Below are 25,944 nucleotides of genomic sequence, written 5' to 3'. Positions count from 1 at the left end.
GTACGGATCAAATAATGCAAATATTTGTGATGCCTTTTCAACCAGAGGGTTCCTCACCAGCATTTTGGTACCTGGACGCATGTAGACTGATCAAAGAATAAATGAAATATTCAATTGATCATCCTGAAAGAACTTTTTTTTTTTTCCAAAACCAGTACATCCGCCTGAGCCTGGCATAACGCTTGTCTCAGTTACTGAAAAAGGAAAAAAAATCCCAGTCAACTCCTCTCTTTGATGTCATGTAACATATGGCTGTATTAAAAAAAAAAATTAAAAAGCTGCGAAAGGTGAAACGCCAGTTTGCGCCGGAACACTACCAATTTTATTGGAAAAAAGACACAATAAGTGAAACAAATAATAAAGGACCACTTGAAATATTGGAGGGGTTCATAGGTGGTCCATGGGCCACATTTTTCCCACTCCTATACGAAACACTGCTCAATGCTCCTCTACTGGACTGTAAAAGTCTAAAGAGTATATTAATGTGCGATGTTTTGCTAGTTGGTTGCATGCGACAGGGTCGGCATTGACCAACCAATCAGGCACCAGTATTGTATGTCAGCTAGCTGGCCCCATGAGGACAAATTTGAAATGTGATTGGGGGAAAGAAACAGCCTCATAGCTAATATGATTAACAACACTACTGATCGTGAAGGTTAAGGCCTTGTTTGGGGAGATTAGACATGGCAAGACAGTGAAAAAGTGATTGGAAGATTTAACAACTTCATGGAACAAGTATTTGAATTTAGGTGGTAATTAGCATTTCTCATAGTGCTTAGACGAGCAGCGAAGGTCTCATTGGTCCTCCTGGTCACTTCCCACATCGAGAGCAAGCGTGACTATTGTTATTTGCAGCATGCTAAAGTTTTTGGTACTTTGCTGCCATCGTCCAGAGGAGGGGTATCCAAACTTGGTCCTCTGGGGCTGGTCTCCAGCCTGTTTTCTAACTCTTCCTGCTGCAACACACCTGATTGTGATCATTTGAATTACTGCTCGGTGTTTGTCAGCAGTGAGAGATGGAAAACAGGCAGGACAGCGGCCCTTGAGGACCAGAGTTGGACGTGCCTGGTCCAGGGAGACTTGACTTGTTTGTCAGATACAACCTCCGAAGAGATCATAATCGTGACCACTGGCTCATTATTAGAAGCCCCTTGTGGCGGACTTTGTTATGACACTATCCTTACATCACTCCTTCCCTCCTAATTAACGCTGTGGGCTCTAAGCCGGTCTAAGCGGGTCCACTATGCTCCCTATTTTTTTCAACCATTTTGTGCAAATGGAATAAAACTCCCCAGGAGCAAGGATTTTTGTCTTAATTTTTTCCAGTTTCGGCTGTAATACTATATCAACATAATTCAGCAAGACTTGACGACAAACCCCTTCCAAAGTTGAGCATGCAGCTTTGATACAACGACAACTGTTACGAGAGAATTACATACATTGTATATTGTACCAAACACATGCTTTGTCTTACAAACTCAACGCTTAATGCAAACCACCACAAGTGAGGTAACGAATACCGTTGATGTTGCCTTATAAACCTTTAAATAACAAATATTCCAACACAAAGGGTAAAGCAAGATACAGAAAGATATTCTTAGGGATATATTCTTCCTCTGTGAAAGATGCCCTCTTACTGCAGCTTTGCCGCACCATTCTGATTTTTATGTATTTTCGGCAGGAGGCCAAGGTGCTCACACCAGAAGCACAGAAAACAAACTCAACTTGAATCTTGAGAAAACACAGCTGTAATAAAGTGCTGTGTATCGTAAAGATGGAACATAAATATAATAGTACTAACAATGACAAAAATGTTTGACTTAGTTATATTTGAGTGAACTTGATTCCATGATCAATAAATGTTTGCCTTGTGTGTTTTTCAACATTATTTATGCCATGTTGCATCCAAACGTCCATTTTTTGGACTGTTCATCCTCACCAGGTTGACGGTTGTACGAGAGGCTATCCCATATTTGCAGCTGGACTGACCGATTATAGCTTTATGCAGAAAAAGAAGCAAACAAAACAAACGTTAGAAATCTGTACATGGCCAATTATGTACACAAACAAGCTGATTCATAGCAAAATCCAACAAGATCTGAGGAACATAAGGATCATAAGAAGATTGTTTTGCTTGAATGTACCGAATGTGACCTGAATGAGGGTATGTATAACGAACTGTGATTTTTGACAACCTACATGATACAGGTTTGATATTTTAATAGGCCCACTAAGGGCAACCATGACTCCCCATGATGACTCACGCTCTTTGGAACTTTTCTTCAACTGACCCTGCTGCATGTGACAGATAGGTGGCGCAACACTCCCCCCCCCCCACCCCCGAAAAAGGCAAAGAAGCCTTGGAGCAGTTTGTTGACATGATAGTTGCGCTTAATGAGATCCATAGAGGCTGAGCAGCCATCATAAAAGAGCTGACGGTCCGGCAACTCTTGACCACCAGTGTGCATTGTGCACATGAAGAGTCGACACATGAATGGACCATGAACGGAACACACTACCTAATAACTCTTGGTGGCTATGTAGACATGGACAAGTACAGATATGTATTCTTTTTGTTCTTGTTGATGTTGTATGTTGTCATCCTCTGTTCTAATGGCACCATTATTTGTCTCATCTGGATCCACAGGAACCTTCATGAGCCCATGTATATTTTCATTGCAGCTTTGTCTCTAAACTCACTTTTGTTTAGCACTGCTATTTACCCCAAACTCATTGTGGACGTCTTGTCTCACAGGCAAAGCATTTCTCACTCCGCTTGTATGTTGCAGTATTTAATATTTTATTCACTAGTAGGTTCTGATTTCTTGTTGTTATCAGCCATGGCGTTTGACAGGTATGTGTCCATCTGCAAGCCTCTGCAATATGCAACGACCATGAGCACAACCAATGTCACCATCTCCTTGGCTTTGGCCTGGTTTCTGCCTGTCTGCCATGTGCTGGTGGCAACTGTCATTAGTGCGAAGCAAAAAATGTGCCACTCCATATTAGCAGGAATCTTTTGCAACAATTCTATCCAGAAACTTTACTGTGTGAATCCAAGATTTCTCACTGTGTGGGGTTTGTTTGTCCTAACAAATATTACTGTCCTCCCTGTGCTGTTTATACTCTTCACGTATGTAAAAATATTCTTGGTGGCCTATCGCAGCGTCGGGGAGATCCGGAAAAAAGCAGCCGAGACGTGTTTTCCCCACCTGATGGTTTTAATCAGCTTTTCGTGTTTGTGTGGTTTTGATGTGATCATTGCGCGACTGGAGTCGGATCTTTCAAAAACTGTGCGACTGATTATGAGTCTTCAAATAGTGGTGTATAATCCTTTGTTCAATCCGATCATATATGGAGTGAAGATGAAAGAAATCTGGAAACACATCAAGAGATTGTTACGGTGTAGAACACATCCAACATGTCAAATGTCTTTATTAAAGTAGTCTTTTGTCGTTGTTTGTGTCTGTGGGTGAAATTGTGCTGATGTGTTACGTGGTTGTTGTCAACATTTATTTTTTTTAGTCATGGTCCAGAGTTTAATAAACTGCGTTGAGGATCATTCACTAAGCATGATTCAATTCGTCGTTCATTACATTTGTTTTCTTCTTACAGGAAAGAAGAAGTATAAAGTGTGGATGACGTAGTTTTAGTTTTGAGACATTATGCATCCCTGTGGAACATTTAATACATCAGAGGGCAGCACACTTGTTTACAAAAATGAATAACATAAAATACTGTAAATACGTGCGCAGGGTGGAGTGGAATCAACTACTTTTCTGTCGAATCCAAATTTAATCTGTGTCAACTCCAATTATTTTGTGCAGCAGGCATGCCCAAGTCTGGTCCTCGAGCGCCCCTATGCAGCCTGTTTCGGATGCATACCTCCTGCAACATTTCTGGTTCAAATGATCAGGATAGTTATTAGGCTTTTGCAAACTTTAATGAGTTGATCATTTGCATCAAGTGTGTCGGAGAATGGGTTCACTTAAAAAGGCTGGATAGGGGCTCTCAAGAATCGGACTTGGGCATCCCTGCAGTACATGATTGGACATTATCTGAACCCTGAGCAACTGTGATGTCATTTTCAGTCAACAGCAAGTGGCAAAATGGCCACCCCCACTAGATGGACCATAATGGGTGGATTTTACTACCAAACTCGTTTTCCCCAATCGCAATATTAATCAGATTCAAAACAAAGTATATGAAAATATATATTCCAATATTTCAAGATTTATTATTACAAGGCAGTAGAGGGAAAACTCCAGTTCGGTGAGCTACTAATACAAACAATTGCCATTTAGAATCAATGGCAACAATCAGCTGTGATTGTTGAACTTTCAAATTATATCAAATTAAAGCAAATGTAAGTCATTTTAAATCTAACATTACTTACTATTCATGCAGAAGAAAACATCTGTAAAAAATGTGGAAGAAAAAAACCTCGTGTGAGGGATATAGTAATTTCGAGTGAGGGAAAAAAAATAAATAAAAATGCAGGCAAGCAAGACAATTGTCATTAAAATTCAGAAAACATAACCTCCAAAAAGGCATATTACTAAAATACAGTTTTAATATATTTTGGATTGTGGAGTGTCTAACGGTCCTAATATATTGTTTGACTTAATTTTCAAAAATGATAATGTTCAGAGATAAGGTTTTAAACATTTCCATCATTTGCTAGAGAAGTGCAATTCCAATATTAATGAAACATATCTTCGGGTTATCCTTCAGAAAAACAATTAGTAGGTCCAATCTCTTGTACAGTTAAAAAAGGTTGTGGGAAACGTTATTTTTTCACATTATTATGCGACTTTCACTCCATTGTTAAAACTATAAAACACAGCATTATGATGCATTCGCTGAAGGTGGGAAATCACACTATGATTTTCCGAGTTCTGTCTTCAAAGCGTCCGATGCAAATGTAAACAATAAAGGCTGATTCTGATACATTGTTTGTTGTTCTGGTTCATCACAACATATGTTGACCACCAGCAAACCTTCTTCGTAATTACTTTAATTTGTATAAATAAAGGAATGCATTATCGTCAAAGCGTTTCATTCATTTCCGCAAATAACTTCATGCAAGGAGATGATGGCATACATTCACGCAGTCAGTCCAAATCACGTTCTTTTACGTCGTTATTTCAAAGTGGCTTGTAGTGTAATATTCCGAGTTCCCACTTGCACCGAATGCAGCATTACACAACGCGTGACGTCACGACTGTGCGGCACACTACATGATACGGAGGGGGTAACTAAGTGTATTTTACATAGCGTACGTTTTGCAACATTATCAAAACTAGAAAGTACACTATCACAAGAATATTCAAAATACATTTTGACAACCTAAAGGTTGTTAATAAGCCATGAAAAACAGTAAACAAAAGTTAGTGATTCCACAACTGTGGTAAACTCCCCCTGTGTGAAAAAGGCGGATGTTAGGAAAGAGGCGCCTTTTCTGAGTTGTTGTCAAAACACATAATTTCTCGGCTTGGCCCTGTTGTCGTGCGTTGATTGAAAACCACACTCTTACAACCGGAAATTAGTCACCTACCAGGTTCAACGTTTCACCATGGCCTCAAAAAAGAAGCGAACCCCCAACATGCAAAACGATAGCTGGGTTGTTATTGCTGCAGGTAACTTGCGACGCGACCGTAACACATTTCGCCGTGTTGACTGTTAGCTTGTTTGTTTACATGCTAGCGTACCACAGGCGTCACTGTTTTCGAAGATTTCCGAAAGTTGTCGGGCACTCCTTCTTTTAGTATGGCTTAAAATGTATTGTCAATGATTGCGTGAAACGTTTAACTGTGTCCACGCTCCTGACTTTGCCTCCAGACTCCGTCATAGACAGCCAGGACAAAGACAATGACCCAACCTTTGTGAGACTACGCAATCCAGCCACAGGTAGAACTTCCGGTCCACCTGCACGCTCTGGCTACAGAACAATTGCACTTTCGCTCTAGAGTCATATAATGGGACTTTCATAATTAATAGATATGTGTCTACAGAGTAGTGATGGGCAGATGAGGCCTCAAAGCAATGTCTTGACACATTGCACTAACTGTGTTGACACTGTATTGATACTGTGTTGGTCAGTCAAATCATTGCACGTAAACAAAATGTAAAAAAGGAAAAAGTCCCCTTTGGTCTGCCTTCAAGTAAATGTATTTGTCTTTTTACTGCAGATGCAGCTTGCCTCTACATGCTGAGCGGCGGCAGTGGCCACTTGCAGCTTTACGAGGTCAAAGCATTTGAAGAAGACTTCCGTTCCTGGTTTGTTGGTCAGACAGTCCAGAGAGGTAATTGCTTTGACTACATGTAATAAAAATCCATTCATGACGATGCATTCTGTGCCAGTGTTCCGTCTCCAGTTAATTAGCTCCTCCTGTTTTCATACAGATGGTAGGCTTCTGTTTGTCACGCCAATGGATCCGCTTTATCTCATTTTGCCCTATCTGATCAAATCTGGAAAAGAAGTAAGTGATGATTCACCTGTTTTTACAGTGATTTCCATTTGCCGTGGCACATTATTGTCCTGCGGGAAGTTATCAAATGTTGCCTGTTGTGTTTATTAACAGACAGAACTATTAAATGCTCTTCCACTATATGGCAGAAGGTACATAATTAACTTTGTATCCACTTTTTGTGACTTTTTTTATTTGGTGGTGTACTGTAACTTCTTTAATTAACCATAGAACATCTACACCAGGCGTGCTGAAACTACGGCCTACTGGCTACCAGGCCTACTTTGCAATTCTACAAACTAGTAAAACCTTATAAGAAGCCACAAAAAGATTATCCAACATATTGATCATAAGCCATAATCATCAAAGATGTTCAGTCATTGCATCCTACTTTTATCAGGACTTAACAATGGCTCTCTCACGGACTTGTGGTGTAGATGGGCCACTACCATCTTTCACTGGGGCTTTAGTCTGATGCACACTGTTGCTTTTGTTGGAAACAAAGGCCGTCTTGCAATTTAAGCATCTTGACTGTCCTTTACTCCACACATCTGTTCATCACCCTCTTACAAGTCTTGCAAATCACTTGCAGTCCGTAAAGACCCAATAAATAAAACCCCTCTCTTTTAATGTCCTCTGGTGTGTGTTTAGGGCAAGTTTCAGCCGGTGGATCAAATGGTGATGGATGAAGACTTTCCGGCCTGTACCAGGCTGCTGAGCTGCACGCGTTCCCTGGCCTCCATGCATCACATAGCGGATGTGAAAGGTTAGCAGCTACTATGCTTGAGGTTGTCAATATTTAAAATCAGAGGCCTCATGTTTGTTTGTTTCCTTGCTAGTGGTGGGAAGTCTTAAGTTTCACCGATACAGTCCAGAAAAAACAATGTCTTGGCTAAAGAAGAAGGTATATTCTTTATTCAAAAATAGGGCATCTTTAGATGAAGATTACCATTGAATTCAATTTTTTTTCCCATGTTGTGGTAGGTGGAGAAAACAGTCCTTGTGCTCAAGAAGAAGAACATCTCTGTGGGGGAGGGAGTCAAATCTTCCTCATATATCCGAGTCAAAATGGAGTCGGATTCAAGCAAGGGTAACATTCTTTGTCTTCTTCAAATAACATCAAATGGTGGGCCCTCGGATTGATGTAATTTAGTTTTACTTTTGTAAGTTTAAAAGCAAAATGCACAAATCCCTTTCACAGTATGTGTCCGTCATATGACGTCAGAGGGTGAGCATTCATACTTTTGATGATTAATGATTTTATAATGGCCACATTTTTTTTGGAACGCGCTACATTATTTGCATTGTTTCATTTGGAAAATATTATCAAAATCTGAATTAATCTGACTTCCGTTGTGCCAGAATGGATTTCTTGTTCAAACTCAGGTCTCCACTAACGCGATTATTTCTGATACACTTGTAGTACACTCGTAGCACCAATAGATGGTGCAGCAGCATATTTTGTTTGTCACCAAGTATTGAAAAGCATTTCTTTCAGTCCTGGACTCCTAATCTGATAATTCTCCTTGTTTGGTTACCTCCACACCTCAGAGGACTACCTTGGCTACGCCCATGGCCTGATATCAGAATACGTCAACAAAGACCTGAGCAAGGACCTCCGTCATCACTTGCAGTATGTTTGCATGCCATATAAACAAGTTTTGGCTCTTGCCAAGTCATTATTAATTTCTATTTAAACAAGGCCTATTTTGTCGCCCTGCAGGTTGCCAGAGGTCACAAATCCAAAGGAAACCGAACCACCTTCAAAGGTGAAGTATCTTGCAATGTCACGCAAAACACTTTCTGAGCGAGTGACTTGTCTTGTCTTGCAGTTTTTGCTGACAAACAAAATATAAACGTAACTTTGAGAGAGGTAAAAGTTGTTCACTTTATGCATGAAACACGTCATGCAAATTTACCAAACAGAAAAAGCAGACAATGCAAAGAAGCTTCTGTTCTTCACTACTTCTGTGCGTTTGATTATTTGTTTGTGTTCATAGATTCCACTGATACTATCCAAACTATAAAACACGTGTTTTCCTGTTTGCCAGAAACGGAAACTGTCGGACAAGCCGGTGGAGGCCAAAGAAGACTATACCAAATTCAACAGTGATGATTTTTCCCGCAAAGTGAGTGTCAGTGATTTAGACACAGTTTGGTCATGACAGCAGACAAGAGTTTACGTCATCGTACATTCAGGATGCTCTCCTCATTCTATCTTGAGAGATTGTTTGTGTCATTCTCGTTGGTTTGAACCAAAGGTCAGACTATATGGTCGATGTTTTCCTCGTCTTTTTGCAGCCACCCAAGAAGATGACAGCCGCACAGAAGAATCTGGCCAAGGTGGACAAGAGTGGTATGAAGACCATGTCGTCCTTCTTTAGCCCCAAAGTGAAAGTGGAAAAGAAATGATGGTTTGTCCACTTTGTGCTTGCTTTTGTACACGCCGCTTTTGTAATAAAGCAGAGGAAAATGTTTTCATGTGGTACTTTCACCCCTTCAGTTGAGGTCAAAGTCAAATTCTTGCCATTCTCAGCCAACTTTTGAACCCTTTTTATCATTTGAAAATACACTTAGGCTCTCGTCTTCAGTAGCTTACTAAATCGCATAGCAGTCTCACGCATGAATTCAACTTTGAAGACTAAATGCTTTTCCCTAGCCAGTATTAAATATATCAAGAAGAGAAAAAAATGATCTTATGTTACGTGGAGATAATGTCTGAATGAAGATGATGGCTCCAGTGGATTCTGATCGTACACTGGAATTTAAGTGATCGGATCATGTACATCAATACTGCATGATTAAAATGTGGCAAACTGTCGTCTCTCATTTCATTATTCTGTAGAAGAGGATCAAATTGTCAATTCACCACATTTTAATCATGCACAACTGACGTATATTTTTAAATCAAGGTGTGTGGTCGCTTTGCAATGTGTGTGTGTGTGGTTCAGTGTTTTTGTGTTGTAGTGCCACACAACTTTAATTTTGCGCACTTGGTCCGTTCTTGTGAGGTATTATTAATTCATGTTCAAAATCAATGCAATCGAATAAGCAACTCAGCCTCACAGTTGTGAGATTCAGAGTGCCTGTGTGGCGTTTGCGTGTTCTTCCTGTGTTTGCGTAGATTTCATCCCACAATCCAAAAACAATCTTGGCTCTATTGTAGACTTCAAACTGTCCATATGTGTTCATGTAAATGGTTGTCTGGCGATTTGTGTCATGCGACTGGCTGGAGACTAGTTCAGGGTTTCCAAAGCCAGCTTTGATAGGCTCCAGCTCAACCGTGACCCTAATGAGGACGAGCATTGTAGATGATGGATAATTTTCTCACTGCAAACAGTTGTCACCAAGGATGCTATGTAAATTGAGGGCTAAATTTGTTTGGTGTCTGTTAAAAGGATGATGAAATCCCCATTTGGTGTGGCCGTGGTTGAGGTTTCTGGGCCAATGACAAACCCATCACTTTTATGCCGCCCTTAATGATAGTGGTCAATACTCATTGAGGGCACTTGTGTACTTTTTTTATGCCTCACTCAAAGATCTGTTCTCTTTTCAGTGTACTTAATAAGGCTTTGGGATTTATTAGCATTTTATTTCCCAATGCCGAAAACAGAATGTAACCCTGAATACTTGGGTTGAAGAGATCCTCTAGTTTGAAAGTTACAAGGATGATTAGACATTTATTTATATATACATATATATATTATTTATTTATTTATTTATTTTTTTTTTCACCCAGACCTTAACTGGTTGCAAAGTGTTAAAGGTCTTGAACTCTTTTGGTGAAGCAGCTTCAGGAAGACAAAACACATATTCTCCTTCAAGACTGTTTAGTTGCTGGAGAAGCTATTATTACATTTGCCTTTGATGCCTTTCAAAATGCACTTTCATCATAACTTGTTTTCTTTTTTCGAACTTCTAAAAAAAAAGTTTTTTACAAGAGGCTCAGAGTTGCTGAATGCCAGAAAAATCCATCCTAATATTATTGATGTGCTCGCTTTCTTTGACACTTAATTCGGTACAATGTTCTGACATCCAATGACAAAAATTCTGTCAAAGCTGTTATAATCGCCTCTGTTAAGGACAAGGCCGCAGGCTTGGTTGTTCATGTATGTGTAAGTTCAATACTGAACAAAAATTATATTCACATAAAAAAAGTCACATGTGCAGCCCGAGCTTTACCACAATAAATAAGGGGAACATTTTTCTTTTTTTTCTTTTACAGTAGCAGTTTTGAAATGTTTTATGTATATTACTGTTGTAAATTAAATGTATTTTTATAGAAAAGCTTGAAACCACCATCACAAAAACACCATCCACAAAAAGAACTTCAAGTTGTCATATAATGTAAATAAAATGTAGTAGAATAAGAAGAAATAGTCGTAGTTATGGATTACCGCCAGTGTCTGCCTTCAATCTAGCATGTGAAAGAAGGTTGCGGTAATGCATCAAAAGTTTCTGTCTTCTGCCATAAGAAAATGGAAGAAACGGAAGTAGAAGAGTTGTCATGGCAACAAATGTGTGACATATAGCAAATTTAGCATGCAGCTTTCTTTCCACAACAAGGATTTACAGCACAAAAAGGCATAATAACTGACCAGGATTCTACTTTTGGCCACAATGCGACACGGAATTCTACTTTGAAGCTACAAAGTAAAACTTTCTCATTGGTAGAAGCAGATGTTATGTCCCACCGGAACTTGGTCGCTGCCATTGGAAGTTCACTCCCCGCCCATTATTTTCCGAACATAGACTGTTATGAACAAAACAACACCTCTTGCTTGAACTGTTTGCATTTGTTCTGCCTAATGCACTTGGCTCCGGCACCCCTAATATTATAGTATTTCTGACTGTATCCGTAAATTTGGAACATGGATTTTGGCTCTACTGTCTCTGTTTTTGTAAAATACATTCACCCCAAAATTCGCCTTCTACGCTGGCTTCTATAATATTGCCCCTGAAATGCATTATTCTCTCATAATTAAATCAAATTTTAAGTGTCAGTCTTAGAATATTGGAAATGGTTACATACTACTTGCATTGGAGCAATATGAGCTAATAACCCATTATGTCCAGCAGAGGGCGCTGTTAAGTTGTAATTGACACCCTCTTTTTCCATGTGCAATAGCTACACGATCAAACAAATCAGACAGACATATTTGCTCTCATTTCCATTTTACTGGTTACTGTCCTTCCACTATGGCGCCAGCCCCTTTTTCAGATGACACTGACTTTAGTTCATTTAAAAATAAAATGTTCTTTTTCCATTCAAATGAGCACCAACCCGTGAAGTCTACAGCATTTTCAGGACTATTTAGACTTCAAGCGAAGCGTCTGCAGGGCACTCTCCACCACTTTTGGCAAATGGATGCGATTCCTCTGCAGGCGCAACCTACTGCTGGTTGACCCGCTCTTGTTTTTCTTATTGAGAGCTTTTTTGTTGGCACGGTCGTGAACCTCCTCCTGCTGTCTGTTGCGGTCACCTGCCACCCGAGGAACCCGCAAGACCCAGTTGGAGTGGAGGTCGTGTTCTGCTGAGCTGGATGCCACTGTATGGGGAGACAGAGTAGGTCAACTTCAGAATACAGTCAGCAACAATCATTTCAGCATAATGCAGTCCCAACACCCCGTAATTAAAAAAAAAAGAAATAATCAAAAGCTTTATCCATAAATTATGCCTATTATTTAGAGTCAATGTATCAAAGATCAAAGAACTAAGATTATATGTGCACAAAAGGCCCAAATATTGTTAACACATATAGACACATGAGAATAGTTTGAATAAATGTAAAAATTGGAGATTTATCTTATTCACTAGAGTTTGATCTTAGGTTAAAGCTTTGCCATTTGCATCCAAAAATACTTTGTAAAATGAAAGCATTGTATTTTACGTTTTAATTCATTCTTGTTTTGTGTTTCTCTGCTCTTTTGTGCCGGGTGCAGGCAGGAAAGGGTATTTTTATTTATTTATTTTTAATGGTTGACATCACCACCGAGCCTGCTGTTTTGATTACGCTGATAAAGATGTAATTTCTCCCACGCCGACGGCAGAGCACTGGAAATGTCAAGGTCACTTTTGATTAAACACCCACAGTGAGACGATACGGAGCACTAAACAGCCACTTTAGATGAAAACCTTGCGCTACAGGACACGCATAATTCAATTTGCACCATCAACCCTTGATTAAAATGGCATAATTTACAACACTCTCCATCCAAGACAAAGTAATTTCACTTGACCTTTTACCCAGGTATTTTATGGCCCCGGTAATTCATCATAACACACCCTGAAAAAAATACATTACACCTGTCCACTTTCTCACAAGAAATTCCACTTACTGGTCAAAACATTAGGTGTACCTCGTCCCAGGAAAAAAGCAAAACATAGTTGATATGATGCAGTGCAGCTCCACACCCCTCATAACATATAGTAATAGTGAAAAGTGGGACCACTGATATGATTTTGAAGGCATGATTGGATTGAAAATAGCCAATGATTTTTTTAAAACTTTGCGCTGCATTGAAAAATGTTCTAGGTCAGTCAAGAAGTACAGTTTTTTTAGAGCAGTATTAGAGGTTGTCAAAAAATGAACACATTTATTAGCTAGGTATGTATTAAAAAAAAACAAAAACAAAAAAAACAGAAATTTGTCTTCCTCGTTACAACATGCCTAAAGAGGCGATGACCAACAGAGGACAACAGAACGTGAAGCCTGGTGGTTCACTGTTTAGCGCCCTGGTATCTTCGATATGAAAGGAAAACGATAAGGGAGGAAAAAAAGACAGACAGTAACCATTCTCTGTGAAGGAGAGTATGACTTGAGCCTGTAAAAACCCCCAAAATAAAAGAATATCAATCTCTCTGCAATATGGCCTAGCACCACATGACAATGATCACCTATAAAGTCCACGTCAGCGTGCCCGTCATCCACGTAAGGTTTGCGCTGAGGTTCACTGTCACAGCTTGCAATCACCTCATCCAGAAATTGCAGTGTGTCTTCCACGTTGGGCACGGGTGGTGCCGAGGGGGTCACTCTAGATACCTAAACATGCAAAAAAAACAGCTTTGCTTGTTCTCCACATCATCTCTAGGGTGGTACATGTTGAAACGACTGATTGCCATGCTGTCTGTTTTTGAAGACATCGGCTTCATTTATATTAATGGATAAATTAGAGAAATATGGTAAAAGAGGTTTGGCATATAAATGGATAAAAAAGTTACCTAGATGATAGAGCTCAGTATGTGCAATTAAACAACCATTTATTCACTTGAGTCCTGGAAAGGTTGTTTGGCCAGCTAGCTTGATCCAGACGGAGGAAAATGTCTAATCATTTTCTTACAGTTGTATGTAGAGTTCTCCCAGACTTATCTGTATAACCGTATGCCACACACACTGTGGCATTTTGACTTTGGAGACAGAAAAAATACACCGAAAAATCAGTCTGTGTTCATGTTAGGCACTTAGCAAGTGGCAAACCAAGATGGCCGCCGGTGACTTCAGTTCTCATCATTACGTAGCCAGGTTATTTTTACTGTGACTCCTGCACTGTTTTTAAGTTACAATTATTTTAGGGCTGACTTGGATTGTTTTTTTCTAGATCAAAAAAAAAAAGTTTTTACTTGTGGTGCCCGAGGTGCTGCTTTCTTCTTGGAGGACACCTTGTCTTTGACGTCGCCCTTGTTCAAATCGCTCACACTCTTTGTGTAGCGCCGCCGCAGTGCCACCAGCGCTTGCAAATACTCCAGGCAGTTCTGCTCGTGGGAGTAAAGCCACACGCGGTCCTCTTGCCTGTGGTAGTAGTACAAAGTGGACTCCACACTCACGGTGCTCTTGCTCCGTTTCAACGTGGCACCCTCGCAAGACTGGGTCCTCTCTCCCACAACCAGCATGGAAGTGCTGCGGACCCGCTTGACGGTGCATGCGCTGTGGTAATCCGGCCCAAACTCATCCCGCTGTTTTTGTCCGTGATGATTGGGACGGAACACATGGTTGATCTTCCTAAACATCCCTTTAAATAATCAAATACTTGCCTGTTCGGTCCATATTCCTCTATCAGACGCTGACTAAAGCAAACCAACTCGAACTACGGCTGTCCATGATGCTGGGTGGTTGCTTGTTCAACCTGATCGCATCGTAAATGTTATCACTCGCTGCTTGGCAACATGGAGACCTCGGTAAGACAACACTATTGAGCTGCAGGCCCGGTTCAGGTGTCCTGACCCATAACAGAGGAGCTGTCACTCTCACCGTGGGTCATTTAAGATACAGCCCTCAAGCATTATTCACCAAAAGATATTTTGACAAAGTTATTGTGAGGCAAAAGATCAATTTGTGAATATATTATGCTAAGGACTGATCCCTCCACAAACCGTATTGACGAAAGGTCTCAAGACGTCAGGATTGGAGTCGATTGCTGTTGCTGTGCTTTAATAAAGCAAGTGCCAAATTCAACGTACAGTACAGTAATACACGAGTTTATGTAATGAGAAGATATCCAAACATTATTTATTCCTACAAAACTGGACATGCGTATGTGAAAAAAAATGGACATCTTCCGTTGTATGCTTGTGCAGTAGAACCTCTATATTCAAACACCTCAAAAGTTGAACAAATTAGACTTCAATCAAAATCCAGTGGAAAAATAAGCCTCAAAAGTCAACATTTAATAACTCAGTGAGCAGTTTTAAACATAAGCATTGAACCAAAATTTGAACGTGAACACACCAAAAGATGTAAGTTGGTCTTCAGAGAATGTTCCATAAAATTAATCAAGTCAAACTAAACTTTAAGCAATCAACACGCGTGGAATAGTCAGCTGACCTTTTGTTCGCGTAAGAAGCTGACGTACGCGTGGCTTTCATTAATAATACAACAAGGTGTCGTCTTGTGTTTCCTGGGCTGTCTTTCGTTGGAACTTTCCTTTCAAAGATTCTTAAATGGAGTCAAGGTGTTGTCCAGTTTGGAAAACAAATCTCACCAATAAATAAAAGCAAAGGGAAATTCCACAAATGACTCCCAACTCTCACTTTTAAATGATGCAAATTTGACATTACACGCTCAGGCACGCCAAGGTCTCTCGGAGGAAATGTCCGCTTGTGGTTAAGTAACAAAAGTTGCACTTCTGCTTTACTTACTTTACACTAACAGCCGTACAAATACAACTGATTATAACCCGTAAAACAGCATTGAGTAGCTCTCAGCGATTATTTGGAATTAATGAGACTTTTTGTGGCATTTTACGAGTACAAAATTCGACCAGGGAATGAGCAGTCACAGTTAAGGATCGTATTCATTCGATTATTTGATTAATGTAGGATTTCTTCCAAAAATTCAATGAACACTTTCATGAACGCAACCACCTGCAATTAAATCAATTAGATAATTAGATTAAAATGATTTCATTTGCATTTTCACAGAAATTAAAAATGCCAACCAGAGGGGTTCAGACTGCTTCAGAGTCATGTTGGGATAGGATTAAAATAATAGAATAAACATAACATTTGGTTATTTTTGCCATCATAAAATTTTACTTAGAACATTTTTTCATTTTTTTTTTATTGCCACAATGCGTGAATTCTGATCAAAGGAGAAAAAATACCAACCCATCATGAAAAATACAGGGTGCTGCATTTTAATCAAAATATGCAATTATACAATATTTCATAAAATAGAAAGTTAACAATAGATGACAAAAAATACATTTTCCATTGTATGATACAATCATGTAATTAATACCTACAATTTTTGTCTTTCTGACTTTTAATATATGTCAGGGATTTCCACAAATATTCAACATTGGATTGCAGCGGTTATTTGTTTTTGTTTATTCGTGAGGAGACATCCATGCAAATAACCTCATGGATTTTCCGTGTTTGTGTATTGAAACGTAGCTGACAGATGGATGAGGGTTAGAAAATTTGTTTTCAAGCTGCGACACGATGCGATATATCTAAAATTTTAACGGTGTGCAAATTCCTTCTTATAAGCCACAGCAGTATAGCAGTTCCCTCGCTGAAAATTCCCCAGAAATTTCTGTGAACTTTTCTTGGTAGTGTGAATAAATGCCACCAGGTGCAGCAGTGATTATTAAGAAAGGGGAAGAGTGAATATTAAAAAAAAAAAAACAGTCTTGCTTCCTCTTAAGGTGGCGGCATAGAACCACGCAGACTATTTGACGTGTCATTCGATTCACAGAGATTGCCTTAAGGTAAAAAAAAAAAAGTTCTCCTTCTCCTCAGGCTTTTTTTAAAAAAAATTATCATAGACAGTGCCTGATTTTTAAAAATTCTATCATCCAGTAAATTGCGACTTAGTGAGGCATCGCAGGGATGCTTTGTGAAGTGAAATTGCTGAGCATGGCCTACGGAGAAGCAGAAGACTCGTGCCTCCCACCCTCCGAGAGGCAGGAGCGTACTGTTGGATCTTCTTCCCGCTCGACAGGCGCCATTGTGCACTTTCATCACAATCCCTCAGAGCAGAAGGGCGGCGTGGCCGGCGGGAGTCCTCCACATGTCTCCCAGCTGGAGTCTTTGGATCTGTACAGAACCCAAACATGCAGAGAAAACTCTCCGGGAATTCAGATTGCCTCTCCCCGCTCTGGAGGCGACGCCACTTTCCTGGTTCCGTCCTTTTGTCAGAGCATCTGTCAGAATTACAGCGACCTCCACATCGGGGGTGACCAGGTTCTGCCCCTGTTGGCTGACGATGAGGACCAGGCGCATGTCGACACTCAGGCGGTGGGTCCCTTCTTGCAGTCATGTGACGTCCCCCCGCCTGGGGAGGACTCCCCTCCGAGACGAGCGACGCAGATTGGGCCTCTCAGGGGGGGCTCCAATCACTGGAGACAAGGAAGTGGCAGAGATCGGAGCTTTTTGTTCCAAGGGCGTGAGAGTCCCTTCACCAACTCCCTCCTTAACGGCTATCTGGAGCAGAAGCTTCTGGACCTCTACCAGCAGTACATGATGGAGAACATGGCCAGGAATTCCGGCCCTGTTTGCCCCCTGCTTGCCTCGGAGATGATCCTGACTAGCCTGGACCAGATCACCTTGCAGCTGAGCCGGGATGGGAATCTAGAAGCGGGCGTGGCCAAGGACATGGTGATGTCATGCCTGCTGAGGGTGGCTGGCGAAGTCGAGTCCAGCGAGATCAGCACACCTTTCCTGCAGATCTCCAGTGACGCATCCATGAAGCATGTCAACCACAACAAAGAGCAATGACGCTAGTTTCAAGTTAAGCAAAAGAAGCCACCAGTTTTGATTCATATCCTGCCATTTTGCTCACCTTGTGAATGTCGTGAGACCAAACTCAGCAGTCAAACAAGCCAACAAGCACTTCAACCAAATGGCGGAGTAAACAAAATGTTCTTCAGTCGTGTTTTAAACATTTTATTGAGATAGCGGCTATAATATCCACCTGTAAGGCATTCCAATGCACTTGATAGAAAATGCTCTAGAAACTTCTTTTTGGCTCCCTGAATCACTAAAAGACCATTGCTTTGTGAACGAAGGTTTTGGGACATAATATAAGTAACATGTTTACATTCGTTTTGATGGAGGAAGAACTACTTATTTTCAAACTAGATGAAAAAAAACAAAACATGTTTTGTAACAATTTTCTAAATTGTTTGGTGGAAGTTACTGCTGGGAAAAATAAACTTTCTCCAACAAAAGTTTCAAAGCTTGTTTGATATCAAGAGGAATTATGCAATTCCAGAGAAAAGAGAAAAACTTGATTTGAATAATGTCATTGTCATTTTACATGTGTTTCAAAGCCATTTTTATTTGCAGCAATGTAGGGTTGTGGCTGTGATGTGCTAGGATGAAGAACTGCCAAGCATGTGCACATACGGTATCCTCAAAATGTCAGAAAAGTGTGTTTTGGCAAAATATACCATCCTTCCATTGTCGAAGCCGCTTTTCTTCAGAAGGGTCACCGGGGTTTTTTGGAGCCTATCCCCGCTATCTTCGGACAGTAGGCGGGGGACACCCTGAACTGGTTGCCAGCCAATTGCAGGGCACACAGAGACGAACAACCATCCGTGCTCACACTCATACCTTGGGGCAATTCGGAGTGTCCAATCAACCTGCCATGCATGTTTTTAGAATGTGGGAGGAAACCAGGGTACCCAGAGGAAACCCACGCAAGCACGGGGAGAACATGCAAACTCCACACAGGAAGGCCGGAGCCTGGAATCCAACCCTGGGCCTCCGTACTGTGAGGCCATCGTGCTAACCTGTTGTCCACCGTGCCACCCGCAAAACACACCACTTTAGAAAACTCAAATGTGAGTTAATGAATATGTGTGATGTCACCATCAAGGCTATCTTGTGAATGCCCCTTGCATCAAATGTTTCACAGAGGCTGTGATAAAATTCATGCTACTGTGTAATCAAGACTGAGATTAGCCTATCCTGATGGAGTTTTTTTACCTTTTGGATTATTTTCCCCCCAAATTTTCCGGGAAATTTCTTCCACATTTCCCTCACCCACAGTAGGAAAATTATGAATTTTTATCAGCGTTTTCTGAAGATTTTTGTGTTTTTTTTTTGATGTATGGACCCCCTGAGATATCCTTGGCCCCCACAATGGCTCTCCCAAGGAAAAAAATCCTAGCTCCACCAGTGAGCCTGTCATGCTGTAGTGTGTGTGTGTGTGTGTGATTTGCCGAACAGCTGAATGCAGCCTCACCGTGTTATTTTTCAACCTTTCCTCAAATTTAAAAGGAAGTCTGCAAGTCGCTGCAGTCTAATGCACTGGTGACCTTCCTCCACTCTTCCTGTCCAAACAAAACGGCAGCAGGAGGAAGTGGTGTGTTTACAGAGCTGAGCGCCGGTCGCGGTTGGAAACTTGGGAAGTGTCAAGGCTGCGTCGAAACTATTCATGCCTTTCTTCCCCAAACATTCCAGGTACACACGGAGGAGCTCATCCGGTCCTAGAAAACAACAATTTCAATTATGCTGTGATGATGCTGCCATAAGGAGGCGGTTGCCTGTCATGGCAGCAATCCTCAAACCTGTGTCTGGACAACAATGGTCAGCAGAGATGTCAAAATTACCTGTGTTCAATACGGACGCCCCTCAAAGTACTGATACTTGTGCAAAAAAAAAAAAAAAAACAGCTCGGGTAAAAGTAGAAGGAATGAAACACCCTTCCTGACTCAGACAAAAGTACGAAAGTGCACTCTTACAAATGAGTTTAAGTAAAAAAATAAAGTGACATTTTCAACCCCAGTATTAACATAGACATATTGATCTTCAAATTATTTGTTTTTAAATAAAATAATGTGACACAGAGAAAAAAAAATGTTGAATTATAAATATATTTATTTATTTATATTTGTTTAAAACCTTTATTTGCCTGCTGCCAAACAAAATGGCTAAAATAAAAAAACAAAACTTTTTTTTTTTTAAACTAGCAAATTATGGCAATTTTCCATTTTTCTTTGATGTCTCTAAAATTATTTTAATGCTCAAAAGTGAAATAATTTACAGCAAGTCAGCAAGGCTTCAACTTGCGAACGTTTTGCTGCCGGTTTAATTCTACACAGCACAGGTGCCTAACTCCAGTCCTGGAAGGCCGCTTTCCTGCAAGTTTTCCATTCCTCCCGGCTGCAACACACCTGATTCAAATGAGCATGTGTGTTAAAAAATAACACAATTCTGGGTAAAAAAATGTCTGTTGCCTGCCTGTCTGTCTGTCTGTCTGCACATGATTAATTAAGAAAAAAAATAAAAAATTATATATATATATATATATATATATATATATATATATATATATATATATATATATATATATATATATACATTATGTTTTAAAAAAAAGTTAGTCTAATATGATGGAATCACAGAGGAGGTTGAAGCCTTTCAGCGTGTCTCTAAAGCACTTTTCCTGCTCACAAAGAGCTTTTAACATGTGGGCTTGCCCAGACAAGGTCGTGTGATTTCATATCAAACCCAAGGTCCCTGCCACTCTCGGCATTGTGGCTTTAACGCTGAGGCCGTGTCGGCTTTATTCAAAAAAAGCTTTTAGTGTGTTGCCTTGTAAAAGCAGCACAATTATATACTATTTACTTATATATTTCTCTATCTTATTTCTCCGCTTGTCTTTCCACTTCCTGATGTTTCAAAAACAATTTCAAGGCCTAAAACAAGAGTGTAAAACTCTTTACAGGATTAGACACGCACAGAATATTAGGGCCGATTTTGAGTACTTTCCCTTGGTTTGTGATGGCAGCCTTGAGGCACGTGCGTTATTCCAGATTACACTTTACATGTGCAACTTGCCCGAACGTTTAATGAGTGTTCCGTTGTCATGGAGTGAACATTTCCTGGTCAGTTTGCCCCTCGTGGTTGCCTGGGAGCCCGGTGACCTTGGCTGCAAGTCCAAGCAGACGGCCCTGCGAGGCGAGCAATAAACGCATCGTAATATGTATATGACGCCGCATGGTAGCCGTGTGGATGCGGGTGTGGACTGTCAAGCGAATGCACTTTGACCTCATTTCCTCATTTTGGTCGTGGCTCTACATCAGGCTTTTTTTTCTACTGTGTAACAAAATTGATTTTAATGCTTAAGTATTAAAGAGTTAATTGGGGTCAACATCAATTGCATCTAAGACAGAAACGGATGCTCGGGTAATTCAAGTTACTTGTTTCCCCAAAATTCTCTTTTTGGTACGATTACCCACTTATTTATGTGTAAACAGTCAGAAAGAAGGAGTCAAGCTAACCGCAGCGACAATTGTTCATGCTATGCTTGACAGTCACACAACACGAACATGGGAAGAAGGCCGACTTAAAAATAAACTTTAAATTCCAAATATCCATCCAGTCATCCATCCATTATCAAAGCCGCTTCTCTGCGGGGGTGCTGCAGCTTATGCGAGCCGTCTTCACGCAGAAGGCGGGGTACACCCCGAATTGGTTGCCAGCCAATTGCAGTGCACACGTAGACAAACAACCATCCACGCTCACACTCATACCTAGGGGCAATTAAGAGTGTTCAATCAATCGACCATGCATGTTTTTGGACTGTGGGAGGAAACTGAAATACCCGGAGAAAACCCATGCAGGCACCTGGAGAACGTGCAAACTTGACACAGTAAGCCGGAATCGAACCCTGCACTTGAACTGTGAGGCGGACTCGCTAACCAGCTGTCCACTGTGCCGCCTATTTACCAAATTATATGTGGAAATCAATGCAGAGGTATGCTGTTATTTTGAAGTTTCCGGCGACGTTTTGTAACGGCTGACTTCACTCATTTTCCAGACTGTGTTTGGGAGGGTCGTTTATTCCGTCACAAACTGTTGCTTCAGACGTCCTGAAATAAACAACTTCTGAGGTCACATCATGTCATAGACATTATATCAAAAAATTCACTTTTATTTTTAGGAAAATAGTTGAAATTTAAGTATAAAATATTGATTATCTAAAAATGAAGACCAGTTGGCCTCATATTAATAAGTGGAATTTGAATTTTTTTTTACGTATTTCTATTTGAATACCAGATTATTTGATTGGAATTTTCTGTAGGATATCTGAATACCAAAATATTCAGTAGACGCAGCCTTACTAGCATCACATTGAGAGCTGTTTCTTTCACGTTGCAAATTAATAACCCCTACAAACTGCGAGGTTAGCCTACTTGATTCCACATGGCTCAAGTTCCAAGAATGTTACTTTTCTATTGACAGATTCTTTTTCTTTGAGTGACTGGCTACTACCAGATACTAGAAATTTGTAGCACCACAACTGGGAAACGCAGACACTACGAGGCACTTTTCTGGTCAGATTTGAAAAAAATTAAATAAAATAAATATCTGATACATGTCACACATCGGCTAAATTGAGTTGCAGTGTGACTATAACCTAAGACAGTTTACATTAAACAAATCCAAGCTCATTTCAATCTGTTTTCATATTTTTCGAGCCCAGTTCATTCAGTGTATTTTTCACAAATATTTTTTACTACATATTGAATTAATTCAAAATGTTAAATTAATACTTATCTGACAATGTCGGTGAAAATTGTACGTTATTACCTCTTTTTGTTTTGTAATGCTCATTTTAGTTCTCAGACTATGCAAGTATAACTAATGTGATGTCCTGTGCGTGTATAAATATTATTTGGTAACTCCAAGTGGGCCACGGTCAAACACGTACGCAGAGAACTCTACCAGGAGGGGCTCGTGTCTGAAAAGCTTTCTTCACATAAGATGATAAACCTATACAAAGCTGACTCAAAAATGTGTCCCGGGCAAACAGAGAGAGCTTCAATTGAGTTTATCCTTCACCTTTGTTCTAAGTGTCTGTAAAGAGGCAAACATTCATTTCAAGCATTGGCCTTGGCAAATATGGACAAGTATGGACGATGATTCCATTGTAGAAGGGGAAATATAAAAGTAAATATGAAACTGTGGAAGCCGAAGGACGTAATCCTGCCTTTCATCCACATGAGTGAGGCGAGTGGAAAAAGAGCAGCATAACCCGTTTACACAGATCAGACTCGGCTGGGCAAATCAAAATCTGGATGTCAATTAATTTCTTAATTGAATTTCAATGAAAAGCAGACAGAAGTGACGTGTTTGGTCCCAGTGGCCCTTCTACCTTCAACCCTGTTGACCTTTGCCCCCGGCATATTATCTTAAGCAAACTTGGGTTTTAAATTGGACAGTGATTTTTAATTACCTAATCAGAGCTGTTGTTTGATTCGCTTCTTTCATCTTGGGCAGCTGGCTAAAGTGAAGCCCTTTCTTTCCCAGCAGCACTTAGAAAAAGTAATCCATGTCTTTGTTACATCTAGGCTAGATTACTGCAATGCACGTTATTTTGGAGTCAGCCAGTCTTTCCTCAAGTGCCTCCAACTGGTTCAAAATGCTGTTGCTCGACTTTTAGCTATATACATTTTCATACATCCATATTTGTCAAGCAGTTGGCATTATACTTGCTCATTGTTTTACATCTAGACTTTTGTGTACATTTTAAGGAATATTGTAGTTTTTTTTCATGGTGATATTTTTTTCTCTTGGCTGCAGTCAAAATTTATTATTTTCCTTATCATTTTCAAATTATGGTGACTTGTCATGGTTATTTAATAACTTCATATTAAAAACTATTTAGAAATTGTTCTGCGTGCTAACATTTTTGCCATGTCGAACATGTGAATGAAAGCAAAATTCAGTCTTAGTATATTATGAGACCAGATAATTGACTTTTGGGTATTTTCCAATTTTTTCGTTTCTGAGAATTATTTTCCTCCGTCCCTAATAGGGAACAATTTTTATCATTGTTTTGAAGAAGAAAAACAAACAATTTGGCCTGCCCCAAGGGAAAAAAAAATCCTAGCTCCGATCTTCCAATGAAGAAGACGCAGTACCCGATGTTGTTTTCAGGCATGAAATAAAAGAAAGTCCAAAGCTATTACAAAGCAGCATGACCTGACCCGTAAGTAGCCAATCTCCTTCCCCACCCGTACATTCTGTAGCCTCAGAAGAGACTCGAGAGAATTGCAAAATTTAATATTGATACAATCTGTGCAGTATAATTGTGAATGTGACCTTGCCTACAATGCAGAGGCGTTCAAAGCTTTCCAAATGGTGAACGATCGTGTTCGATGCCCCCGAAAAATATTTAGTTGACGGGTGCAAACAGACCTTTTTTTCCAAATCGATCAATATCTGATGTTCTTTTTGTCCGAAACGTTGCACCAGAGGATGGCAGAATTTATTTTCCTCTCTGTTGTTCATCGTACATTGTCTATTCGCAAAATGGCACACTACGTTTGATGTCACATCTGCAAAAAAGCAGACAAGATAGATGCGCCCATTTCATGGAAGATTTTGCCGCAAAAGTGCAACATGAATATATAAAGGAGTATTTTTCAGCTTTTAGGTGCTTCTCCCCGCGACACTAATTAATCATTATGAATCAAACCATACATGTTAATTTGGCCAGTGTCCCTTTCAGGAGGTATGAGGCAACATTGTCATCAAACAAACATGCTTAGTGGGTCACTAATATTCAAATAAATAACGTCAGAAGTCAAGATGACTCACTGAGATATGAAGGACAAACAAAACAAAATTACTTAACGACATAAAGACAACTTTTTACATGAAGATTTATCCTCCTCTTTGATTTTATTGGCAAAATAAACTTGTCATACGCCTTTTATTCCCTTTATTTCCATTGTAAACATATGAATCTTTTGCCTCACCTTGGTCTGTCAACACCAAACGCCGCCCTCCGCATGTTAGCGCCTCCTTTTTTTTTTTTTTTTTGGGATTGCAGTGCTTGGCAGCCGCCACTGTTATTAGTGTCGTAATTTAGCTCCCTATGCAAACATGACCCCGTCCTCCAAATATTCAAACGGTAGTCACAGCGAGGCCAGTAAAGAGAAAGATAAAAGGGACATAAATTATGACCGCACTCCCCTCCTCCTCTATGTTTTTGTGAGCGTGTGATGGTTATCGTACGCAGTCACTTTTATATCACACCGTGACACATTTGGCAATGCAATGAATAGAGCAGGAAGGACAGAGACAGAAGGGGCAAACAAGTAAATGGAAAATGCAGATACGTACTGTATATCGAGGAGGCCGCGTGCAGCAATCTGCATTTTAATCGCTGCCATGTCGAAAACATTTTTATGACCCTGCCCCTGAATACGCAAGTCTTGTGTGATTTAGTGTGGCGTCACATGTGGTACGTGAACGAAACAGGAAAATAATAAAATCAAATAAGAAAGGGTCGTTGAAGTGTTAGCGGACTGCCGATTGTGGAGCCCATCAAAGTGGCACTGTGGGGCTTATTCCTTATTGCGCTACGGATTCCACTCATGAGTTTGACCTTGGCATGCACACACACACACACACATACGCATACACACACACACCCTAGGGTTCCACTCAACCTTGACTAATTAGCTGGCGTCCCCGTAGCATATGTTCACCACAGAGTTGATCAAGGACATTACATCTGCAGTGTCCCGCCTCGCTCCCCATGTTTGTTCTGCTCTGCTGTGGCATGATGTGTGCCTACAAGTCTATCGCTGGCGCCGGGCCGAATTAGCGCAAGTCACAATTTGCTTCATTTAAGATTTTTTTTCAAAAATCTTAATTGCTGGTCAGTGCACACACGTGTGTGATATTTATTTATTTATTTATTGACAAATCTTTGGCCAATCTAAAATAATTTTAATGGTAGCACAAGCATGTCCTTTTTGGGGTTTCAACTGACCACTTTGGAGGTGCAAGGTTTCAACCCATCGTCGCTGCAATGTACTGACTCTTATTTGAGTCTAAATTCAGAAAGTGCGCACGCCACAATTTGGCTCTTTTTATATATCGATGTTCTGGTTTCCCTCAGAGGGCTGTAATGACTGTGAACTCATATAAATGTATTACATTACGTTATCACAGACACACCAAATTGATGTAAAGCAATAATTGTTTGTACGACAATTCTTCAATTTA

General features: G+C 40.2%; 4 protein-coding genes across 4 annotated transcripts; 3 read left to right on the top strand and 1 right to left on the bottom strand.

Annotated features, from left to right (window-relative positions):
- The first annotated feature begins 2,501 nt into the window (after positions 1-2,501).
- LOC148323315 (olfactory receptor 6N2-like) lies at positions 2,502-3,912 on the top strand. The gene is made up of 3 exons (XM_088315667.1): positions 2,502-2,554; positions 2,639-3,403; positions 3,831-3,912. The coding sequence occupies exons 1-3, from the start codon at positions 2,502-2,504 to the stop codon at positions 3,910-3,912; spliced, it is 900 nt and encodes a 299-aa protein (XP_088171793.1).
- A 1,527-nt stretch (positions 3,913-5,439) lies between these two features.
- Positions 5,440-8,945, top strand: rnaseh2b (ribonuclease H2, subunit B). The gene is made up of 11 exons (XM_088315330.1): positions 5,440-5,639; positions 5,842-5,910; positions 6,192-6,305; positions 6,406-6,482; positions 7,122-7,236; positions 7,310-7,374; positions 7,455-7,560; positions 8,022-8,103; positions 8,194-8,239; positions 8,522-8,599; positions 8,772-8,945. Exons 1-11 carry the CDS (start codon positions 5,576-5,578, stop codon positions 8,880-8,882), a joined length of 927 nt encoding a protein of 308 aa, XP_088171456.1. The 5' UTR covers positions 5,440-5,575; the 3' UTR covers positions 8,883-8,945.
- A 2,835-nt stretch (positions 8,946-11,780) lies between these two features.
- On the bottom strand, positions 11,781-14,518 carry c9h13orf42 (chromosome 9 C13orf42 homolog). Its single transcript, XM_088314266.1, has 3 exons — positions 14,092-14,518; positions 13,369-13,513; positions 11,781-12,019 (listed from the first exon to the last, which is right to left on the bottom strand). The coding sequence occupies exons 1-3, from the start codon at positions 14,476-14,478 to the stop codon at positions 11,781-11,783; spliced, it is 771 nt and encodes a 256-aa protein (XP_088170392.1). The 5' UTR covers positions 14,479-14,518.
- Positions 14,519-16,699: 2,181 nt separating this feature from the next.
- On the top strand, positions 16,700-17,769 carry LOC148323312 (TLR adapter interacting with SLC15A4 on the lysosome). Its single transcript, XM_088315712.1, has one exon. It carries the CDS (start codon positions 16,801-16,803, stop codon positions 17,686-17,688), a length of 888 nt encoding a protein of 295 aa, XP_088171838.1. The 5' UTR covers positions 16,700-16,800; the 3' UTR covers positions 17,689-17,769.
- The last annotated feature ends 8,175 nt before the right edge of the window (positions 17,770-25,944 follow it).

This window comes from Idiotropiscis lumnitzeri, chromosome 14, assembly GCF_059441095.1.
Source record: "Idiotropiscis lumnitzeri isolate Australia: NSW breed Sydney's pygmy pipehorse chromosome 14, RoL_Ilum_1.0, whole genome shotgun sequence".
In the NCBI taxonomy this organism is placed as follows: domain Eukaryota; kingdom Metazoa; phylum Chordata; class Actinopteri; order Syngnathiformes; family Syngnathidae; genus Idiotropiscis; species Idiotropiscis lumnitzeri.
The sequence above is the reverse complement of the archived record's forward strand: the minus strand, read 5'-3'. Positions and strand labels throughout refer to the sequence as shown.

What these genes read in the sequence shown, in the direction of transcription:
- LOC148323315 (XM_088315667.1), top strand. Translation starts at nt 2,502, where the DNA reads ATGAACGGAACACACTACCTAATAACTCTTGGTGGCTATGTAGACATG. An exon ending in GGCTATGTAGACATGGACAA is followed by an intron (nt 2,555 to 2,638) that starts GTACAGATATGT and finishes TTGTCTCATCTG; the next exon opens with GATCCACAGGAACCTTCATG. An exon ending in CACATCAAGAGATTGTTACG is followed by an intron (nt 3,404 to 3,830) that starts GTGTAGAACACA and finishes TTTGTGCAGCAG; the next exon opens with GCATGCCCAAGTCTGGTCCT.
- c9h13orf42 (XM_088314266.1), bottom strand. Translation starts at nt 14,478, where the DNA reads ATGTTTAGGAAGATCAACCATGTGTTCCGTCCCAATCATCACGGACAA. An exon ending in CAGCACCTCGGGCACCACAA is followed by an intron (nt 13,514 to 14,091) that starts GTAAAAACTTTT and finishes TTGCATGTTTAG; the next exon opens with GTATCTAGAGTGACCCCCTC. An exon ending in CGCTGACGTGGACTTTATAG is followed by an intron (nt 12,020 to 13,368) that starts GTGATCATTGTC and finishes CTCCCCATACAG; the next exon opens with TGGCATCCAGCTCAGCAGAA.
- LOC148323312 (XM_088315712.1), top strand. Translation starts at nt 16,801, where the DNA reads ATGCTTTGTGAAGTGAAATTGCTGAGCATGGCCTACGGAGAAGCAGAA.
- rnaseh2b (XM_088315330.1), top strand. Translation starts at nt 5,576, where the DNA reads ATGGCCTCAAAAAAGAAGCGAACCCCCAACATGCAAAACGATAGCTGG. An exon ending in TCACATAGCGGATGTGAAAG is followed by an intron (nt 7,237 to 7,309) that starts GTTAGCAGCTAC and finishes TTTCCTTGCTAG; the next exon opens with TGGTGGGAAGTCTTAAGTTT. An exon ending in GTGATGATTTTTCCCGCAAA is followed by an intron (nt 8,600 to 8,771) that starts GTGAGTGTCAGT and finishes GTCTTTTTGCAG; the next exon opens with CCACCCAAGAAGATGACAGC.